At 34.3% G+C, this 9,482-nt stretch overlaps 2 protein-coding genes across 2 annotated transcripts; both read left to right on the top strand.

The window, feature by feature from the left end:
• On the top strand, positions 1–327 carry FIESC28_00659 (uncharacterized protein; the record flags this gene model as incomplete). The annotated part of the gene is made up of 1 exon (XM_031154810.1): positions 1–327. The coding sequence occupies one exon, from the start codon at positions 1–3 to the stop codon at positions 325–327; it is 327 nt and encodes a 108-aa protein (XP_031021133.1).
• Positions 328–2,895: 2,568 nt separating this feature from the next.
• Positions 2,896–3,555, top strand: FIESC28_00658 (uncharacterized protein; the record flags this gene model as incomplete). The annotated part of the gene is made up of 1 exon (XM_031154809.1): positions 2,896–3,555. One exon carries the CDS (start codon positions 2,896–2,898, stop codon positions 3,553–3,555), a length of 660 nt encoding a protein of 219 aa, XP_031021132.1.
• Positions 3,556–9,482: the final 5,927 nt, after the last annotated feature.

Below are 9,482 nucleotides of genomic sequence, written 5' to 3'. Positions count from 1 at the left end.
ATGTCCACCACATTTCGTGTTAGCCGCACTCAAGGTGGCCAAGATAGACCCCCGCGACCAGCAAAGGACCTTGAGTTGCGAACTTGTGTTCCTGTTAAGGCTTTATACCCTGACTTGGCTATGGAAGACTTGAGAGACGCAAACGCTGCCGCGCACACACCGATGCAGCAGCCTCCTTACGTCGACCCTCAAACTGGTCAACGATCTTCTGATGTCTACAGCCCGCCTGTCTTAGGTCTCTCCCAGTCTTCACATCAACCCTCGAGAATGCTCACCCTTTGCCAGCAGTCTCTCCTTGCTTCTCCAAGACTACTCCGAGGCAACTGAATATGAGAAGTCGAACTTCTTTTCTCCTATCTGGACTGAACCTCGCTTAACAGGTCATTTCTTCAACGAAGGGAACTCTACTCTTCCCGCAGTTCAGGGGTCCTCTCACGGGCAGTGTCTAAAGTCAGTTGCCCAGAGCGCCATTGGCGAGTCTTGGGAGAATTATTCCCGCGCTTGCCAAGCGGTACTACCCAATCTCGGCCCTTTAGCCCACTGCCCCCTGATTCTCTGAGAAGGTCGCATCTTCTTTTGGCAGAAATCTGAGTATTTCCCACTTTCGAAACCCTCTCCTCGGTGTATCTGAGCGATACGACTAGCGCTTGGACGTCTATCTCATGATGAGTGGAGGACGGCGGTATTGGCGACGATGCGAAGGCGTTCACATTGCAGAACCACTTGTTCTACATCTAGTAGTAGTAGGAGAAATGGGCGATAGTTTCCGAAGACCAGCATTGGAAGTAATCAGGCGGGCCTGGGCGCTATCAATCAGAAGCGTACAATACCGGGAGTCTTGTCTGGACACTGGGTAGATCGAGGTCATTTACCAGAAGATTCAATGAAAAGCCACACAATCTTTTACATCATGACAGCATTGTTCTTGCTATGCTTCCATGACACCCATATAGGGAGTTTTCGTGCCCAGAAACGCTGCCAAGCTTCCTTTTGTCTGTTTCTTCACATCGTGCAGCCGTAGCAGATTGTGAAATTTGTGGAAAATACATCTGAAGTTGACGTGTGTGTATCTAACAGCAAGGCCAAGCCGACAGATCGCCTGACCATTCAATCTCCGGCTAGAAAGCCACGTCAGGATGCTGGGCGTGTCTGATTTCGGGCATCCTCTCCTTTCGTTTCACATGTCTGAGCAATTCGCGCCATGACTAGTAACGCACAAGACTTGATCGCAAAGTAAAGATCACCACGTTGTGGATACGTCGAGGTTATACTACTCCATGTCTTTACAAGACTCATCAGGCGTGCAGGATGACGATGTGTTCTGTGGCTAGAAGTTGACTCACAGTGATGGCTGTTAACGAATGGGGAGCTGGGAATTGCACCGTCATACTCTCCGACGATGGCGTTCTTAGCTTTCGTTCTACCACCCTTGCCCTGTAAGATAGATAACAGGCTGCTTCTAGCATTTCACCAATTCTTTGGTATGTGGTGATGCTTCTTAAGCTTGGCGCCCCGTTTTCACTTCTATTTACATCTTGCCTTCCAACGACTTCGAGAGTTCCTGAGCACAGTTTCCATGGTTTCCGATACCTGCTAGCCGGTAAGGTATATCGACAAGGTTTGAGTCCCTTTCCTATGCTTGAGACCAGAGCCATAGGGCATTGGGTATATACGTCATCGAGCCTTCTTCCAGTTCAGCTTGGTACTCCTCATGAAAGACTGTTGGTTCTTGAGACCACTCCTGAGATAGCGACCCCTTGAGGTAATGTTGCCACTGTTTGAACTTTTCCACGGTAGTCATGACGTTTGCGTCAGGAATGCCATATCGTGCATCTTCATCGGTGTCTGTCCGAGACCAAAACGCTGCAGGATAGTATCAGGCCTCATTGTTAGGTTACGACAAGAGGCCCTCCACTGGTGCATCACTCGCGTCCGTTTCGAGGGGGGTGCAACGAGTCGAACCAAAATACTTTCTATTAAAGGACGCTTTTAAAAATCTTACATAAAGGTCCAAAAAGTCCAACTCTGGTTTTTGTGAAGCTCTAATAACACTGACTTCTTGTAGTTCTTACTACATACAGTACCTTTTAACGGTTCTATCAGCGAAGATACAATCCTGGAGTAATTGTAAGCGAAGGCGCCTTGGAAGCTGCAAACCCCCAAAAAGGCTCTAATTTTTCGCTAGGTACTCGGCTCCCTCCGTTCCTGGGTCACTTGATCCATCCTGGGTACGTTTGACTCCTTCTCCAGATACGAGGAACCCCAGAAGCTCGGCCTACTCTTGATCGAATACTTAATTGGAAGGACTGGCATACACATCGGCTCCGTAGCCTCGGCAAGGCTTGCTTCGGTCCTACGTATAGTTCATACGTCTTCGAATGGACCTTGATATCCTCTAGTTATATCGTACACATGGTATTGGCTAGCCTTTCAAGCATCTAGTAGATCTAGCTGTGGAGGCTTACGCGGGCATCAGCTACCACCACGGTCATTATTATGTATTCAAAATAGCCATATCAGGGTCCTAATCGTCGAGGTTATCCTGAATATATTCTCTTAGCTCCTGGAGTCTGGCCCGACGCGGTGATATTTCAGCCCAAAAACGGATTCTTAGGGGTCGATTACAGTCATGTATTTGAATAAGATTCCGGGAGTCAAGGCCTCTCCTGCTCCTGTACATAAAGCGCGTCACCTCCACCACCAATTTAAACACTCTCTACGACATTCCTTTTTTTATTTTTATTTTTTTTTTCCCCTTCGCTATTTCTTTGTCATTCGCTCGACTGGCCGTCTGAGATCTGTCTTTACTCCTTTGTCCGAATCCTTTTTTACGCTGAGTATTTGCAAATACCAGGCTTAGCCAGTGTTCAAATAAACAAAAATATATACTTCAAAATGTTCACCAAGTTCGCCACCATCATCGCAGCCACTTCTGTCCTGGCCTCTGCCGTCTCATACCCTCGAGGTGAGTCTGGCTTCGCCAGCATCACCCCCCATGACATGTACGAATCCAGCGTCGGAGTCCTGGGCTGCAAAATCGACACCAATCGCGTCGCCTACTGGCCTAGCTCCGTCGACTGTAACAACATCTGCGTTAGGGTCTCCAACGAGGGCCGCTCCGTCTACCTACTCAAGATCGGCTCTTCCAGTAGTGCCCACGATATCTCGTATGATGCCTGGAACTACCTTGGCTTCGGCAGCTCAGCAACCAAGGACCCCCATATGGATGGTGGTATCGCCATGAACTACGAGTACGTCCACGCCTCCAAATGCAGGGACATCCTCGACAATGGCAAGCTGCCCCTCGCCGCCGCCAACTCCATGAACTATGTCACCTCTTGCCTCAGAGATCCTAAGAGCTGGGTCGCCCAGAACTACCAGCTGTACAACATTCACGACTCCGTATGCAAGCATGGCGTCGACGAGAAGTGCCACCTCAACCTAGACGTCAGCAACCAGCCCGAGTGCCCCAGTGGTCTCGGATCCCAAAAGGAGCTCAATATGAATGTTGAGAACATCATGTACGGCACCGGCGAGAAGGCCGCTGCTCTGTAAACGCAGCTTCGCTTATATGTATTACGCCATGATGGTAATCACTATAGAAACTTGGCCCGCCCTGGTGACTAGACGCAGGGAGAGTGCGTATCACTCTTTACGAACGACTGGAAAGAGTACTCCAATGCCACACGTGATACAAAGGAGGCAGGGGTTCTTCTACTTTGTATTACACTTCACATGTATATACATGCCCGTCGGGTCAAACACATTTTCATATTGCTTCCGCATTAAAGCCTAACTTTTTGTACACGTGGTTAAAGTTCAATACAAGCTTTACCAAGTATGTCCACTTTGCTTCTTAGACTAGTGTACATTTTTGCGCTTATGTGGGCCTCCTGCAAAAGTGAGACTCACCATGTATTTCAGTTCGACGATCGTGAGCCTCTCACTAAAGCTAACGGCTAAGTCAGAAAGTCCTCAGGTAAACACACGTATTCCCCTAGTATGAGGCAGGACTTGGCTTGGCGGATGTTGATAAGACATTTATTGTGTTGTTTAGATTACTATCCTGAAACTATTAATAATATTATCAAGAGAAGTTTAAATTTATAATTAGAAATATTAATTTAGCTACCTTTATAAACTTGAAATGACTAAGTCATTTAGAGACTTAAGGAAGTAATTAAATATAATAATCAATTACTTTAAATTGATTAATTAAACTAAAGGTTTTAGTAAATTATCTATGATTTAAAACTATAGTTTTATAATAGTATTAATATATGGTATTCTGAATAAAAAGTTTACAAAGTTAAGGTTTTTAAAAAAGAGATATATCTAGATTCTATATGTTGAAGTTAATAAAGTTGAATTATATAAAATTAAAAAAGGCTTAGCTAATAGCTTTAATGAATTTAAATTATATAACTAAAATTATATATCTTCTTAACCTAGCTATTACTATAATATAACTTAATAGTATAACGGTAAAGGCTTTACTTACTTTATATAGCCTTATTATAAACTAGTTCGTAATTATAACTTATTATATCATAAGGTTTATATATTATCCTCTTTAAATTATAAGTCTTAGGGTAAACTTATTTATAATATGATAATTAATATTAATCTTTCTTAGTAAAGTTAAATCTTAATAAGTAAAGTATATAGATTTTATTAGCTAGTAAACTTAAATATTAATAAATATATATATTAATAACTACTAAACTATAATTAAGGTAACTCCTTTCTTTTTGTCTTTTTAACCTTCAATTACCTTAAAACAATTATTTACTTTCTAATTAGTTACTTAATTAAATTTTTATTATTTGATATACTAAGCTGGTTTAATTAGTTAATTAACCTTGGTACTTACTTTTTGTTATATGTTACTAATTATTATAACTTACTTATGATACTAATTATATAAAAAAGTTTAGCTAAGTCTTTTTATTAATATACTAACTTTAACATTAAGCTATTATATAAAAAGAATACGTTAATGTTACGACCCCAGCGGTTACGTCACGTGGGCCCCATAATTTTCACCAATCAAAGACCGCTTCTCTGGACCGACGCCTCGAATCATCGGTCCACGAACCATCACCACCACGGTCCAGGACCGACGGGTTTGACACAGCGGTCCCAACCCAAATACTATACCGGTCCACACTCTTCATCTATGTATATATACATTCCTTTAGCATTAGATAGAACACTTAGCTCACCAGCTATCAATAAGACTTCTTTACCTGAATACGCCTAACCCGCCTCATTCACTATTAAGAGACGTGACACTTCGCAAAGCTCAGTATCTACGCCCTACATATCTGCCAACATAAACCTAGTACGGACTAGTTTATCCCTTGGGAACCACAACCGTCACACTATACTTTTAATAGTAAGAACCTTAATAAACTAAGTATTAAGGTAATCCTTAAGCTATATCTATTTAGATACTTAGAGTACTAGGTAGTAAGGAATTTAGGGAAAGATTTTAATAAAAAAGTAATCTTAGTAGCCTTTAGCTACTTACTTTTCCTTCTTATTTGCCTTACTATAGAAAGGTAGGCCCTCTTAATTAAGATAGTAGTATTAAATAGATTAGCTATAAAGCTAAACTTAGATATTAACCTAGATAGTGATAAATAGTAATTCCTTAATAAGGCTAGTAGTAGGTATTATAACTACTAGTTCCTCTATCTAGCTTAGTAAGTAAACTATATAATTAACTACTTTAGTATTAAGAAAGCCCTATAGTATAATATAATATAGCTACAATAATATATTAGTATTCTAGGGGGAAAGATTTAAGTATATAAGGTTTCAAAAAGGGATTATATTTATATATTATTTATACTATATTATTAGTAAAAGTTAGAGTTAAGGTTACCTAAAGTTAAAAATAATAACTAGCTTATTAGTAGTTTAATTAATCTACGTTATATAATAGGTTATATACCCTCCTTATCCTTTACTACTACCTTAGCTAATATATATAACCAAGTGTTATTAATAGTATTATTAATAGTGTAATTTTTACTTCTATAAGTATAATAAAATCTTAATACTAAAAAATAAGTATAGAATAAAAAATATCTTTTAACTTTTAAAATATACTTTATATTAAATCTAGTTACTAGAACTTAGTTAGTTTTTTCTTATTTTAACTTCCCTTTAGTAATACTATAAGAGGTTTTATAATACTAAAGTATTTTAATATAAACTTTCTATAAAAATTATAAAATCCTAAGAAAACTTAGATATCTTTAAATATTATAAGTACTTTTTATTTTTTAATAAATTTTATTTACTACTAATCTATCTTTATTTTTTTAAAGAAAATCATATACCCTAAGAACTTAACTTATCACTTATAAGATTTATATTTTAATTATTTTATATAGAGTTATATAATATAAAGTTTCTATAGGATTTCTTTTAAGTTTTTTATATATTACTTTTAAATCTTAAAGAATATTAAAATATTATTTATATATATAATATAGTATATACTTACTCCAGCTCCGAATCCACACTATCCCCCATAAGCCGCGTACGATTCAACGACGATAGCCTCTTGCCATAGAGTAATAGAAGCTCGCAGCCAAAGGCCGCTAGCCTGGCTAGGCTCTGATCGTCCCGTACGACACGGGGCTGCCGGAGCATGGGCTTGAGATCCCAGCTTGGAAGGGTCTCCCTTAGATCTTTCGCTTCGGCCTGCAGTCGCTTGAGCTTGTTAATATCGTTACAATTACGAAGGGCATCCTTGATCTTCCCGTACGACAGGGTGACCTTCACTTCGGAGTGAAGGCCGTTGGTTAGGGTCCTTCGTACGATAGCCGGCATCGTGGGCAAGCTGTGACAGTTAGCAATGTGCAGCGAAGGGCAGGAACCGGGGTCGATTGACTGACTAGTAGCTTGGTGCGTCGTATGACGAAGACTTGACTGACTGACTGAAGAGCAGCTTGTTGTGTCGGGTTGATTGAAGGTGGAAGGTGGAAGAAGGAAGAAGTCGCCTTGCGTACAGCTTGGCAGCTGTTGTGATATATATATGTTCACCGTCATTAGAGTTCAGTGGCTGATACGATATGTACACCTGACTTATTGAGATTTGACTTTACTGGAAGAGGTCGCTATTGATTATAACATTGAAGATGGATTTAACCTGGGACTTACAGTTCAAAGAGGATGATAAATAGTATATACCTAATAGGTTAATAAGTATTTAATAGATATATATTTAAAATATTACTAAAGTATTTATTAAGCTAAATAATATAATATTATACTTAAAATATCTATATTTTATATAAAATATAATTTCCTATTAATTTAACTTTTTAATATTAATTCTATAATAAGTATTTTTAATATTAACTTTAAAAATCTATTATACTTTTAAAAGTTTATTTAATAAGTTACTAATTAATAAAAAAGGGTTAAGTTTTAATTATAACTTTATTTAATTCTTTATAATTTATATGTAAAGAAAAACTATTATTTTTCTTTAATATAAAAAGTATTAGTATACTTATTTTACTTTTAAAGTATTAAATCTAGCTATTTACTAAATTCTTTATAATATATTCCTTTAATACCTTAGACTAAGCTTAATTTAGTAAGTATAGTAATCCTTAGGAGGGTTTTTACTTTTCTTTTAAGTTAATATTATATTCTCTTTCTTTAAGTATAAAAAGTACTTTTAAGGTTTAAGAATATATAATCTATTACTAGTTAAAGTTAAAGCTTCTTTATTAGCTATATACTAATCATATCAACCTTTATTCTTATATTTGATAAAACCTTAATTTCTATCTTTATAACCTAGTATAAAACTAATACCTTTCTATTTTTGTTTAGCTTAATAGGTACCTTAAGAGATTTCTTTTTTAACTTAATACTATTTATTACTTATATAAGTTATTTAATCTTAATATCTATATATTTTAGTTTTTCAAATCTATAGAATATTCTAATAAAAATATTTCTTTTATATTTATAGTAACGTTTTAAATCTTTATTACTAAGTTATCTTATCTAAGTAATATATAATTTAAATTTTCTTTAAATTTATAATTTAATACTTTATACTCTTATTTCTTGTAAATAAAGTAAGTGATTTCTATATTTACTATACTTTAGTTATTATCTTATAGCTAGTTCTTAGCTAGTATAAAAGCTTTACTTAGTTTCTATAAACTAAATCCTAAGTATAAGGAAAACCTTATAGAAAATTAACCTTTTTCTTTAAAATTAAAACTCTTTTTATTTCTTCTTTATAAGAATAGTAATATATACCTTTAGCTGTTTAATTAATTACTCCCTTTTTATAGTAATACTTTATTAATTTATTACTATATATACTCTACCTTTTATATAATAATTCTTAACTATTTAAGTAAGACCCTTTTTTGATTTAACTTCTTTTTTATTTTAAAAAATAATTTATATTAATACTAATATACTAGGTTTATATTAAGTTTAAAGTTAAAGGTTATAATACTTTTATATAGTACTTTCTATCTTATAAAGAATTATATCAGTAATTTTCTATAGAGTTATTAGATTTCTATAATCTAGTTCTTTACTTACTTATCTTATAACATAAAATTAATATATTACCTTTTTATAAATCTAGTACATTAATCTTAGTTAAGTAAGTTATTATTTAATTTACTTTTAAAAGATTACTATTCTATTGATAATTTAAAAAATAGTTTTAATATAGCTTATTTAATTTATTATAAAGTAATTAAGCTTAATCTAAAGCTATTTCTTGTATAAATTACTTTTAGTTAATTATTTACTTAAATAGAAATTAAATTCTTTTTTAAAAGTTTATAGTTATAAACTAATAGTTATTTATAATTCTTTTAGTATTATAATACTTATTAATTAATAAAGTATTAAAAGAAAAACTTATTTATTTCTAATTATTACTATAATTATTTTATAATAACTTATATTATCCTTATAAAGGTTTTCTTAATATAGTTAAATCTATTTATTAATAGTAACCTTATATAATATCTTCTTTTCAGTAATCTTTTATAGGGTAATTATAATAGAAATTAGCTATCTTTACTTTTATAACTTAATATCCTTTTTTAGTTATACTTTATAGATATATTTTGGTTTCTTATAAGATATAGTATATTTCTTCTATAGGTTTATATTAATTTATCTACCTTAGGGTACTTGTTATTAGTAACTAGCTATAAAAAGCTATTATTTAATTATAAATAGTATAATATTATTTTAACTTAAGTAATTTATTTTATATTTATTATTTTAATTCTATTAACTTTAATAAAGTAAAAGTTAAAGAATTATAAGTATATTAGGTATAGTTAAAGTAACATAAGATAAAAAGCAGCTTTATTTTATATAGTTACTTTAATTTATTAAGTTCTTTAAAAGGCTTAACTATAATTTCTAATCTAGGGGTTTAATTTAAGTAAATATTCTTTTAATAAGTTATT

Source organism: Fusarium coffeatum (genome assembly GCF_003316985.1).
Source record: "Fusarium coffeatum strain FIESC_28 chromosome Unknown BRIP53273_contig_19, whole genome shotgun sequence".
Classification (NCBI taxonomy): domain Eukaryota; kingdom Fungi; phylum Ascomycota; class Sordariomycetes; order Hypocreales; family Nectriaceae; genus Fusarium; species Fusarium coffeatum.
The sequence above is the reverse complement of the archived record's forward strand: the minus strand, read 5'-3'. Positions and strand labels throughout refer to the sequence as shown.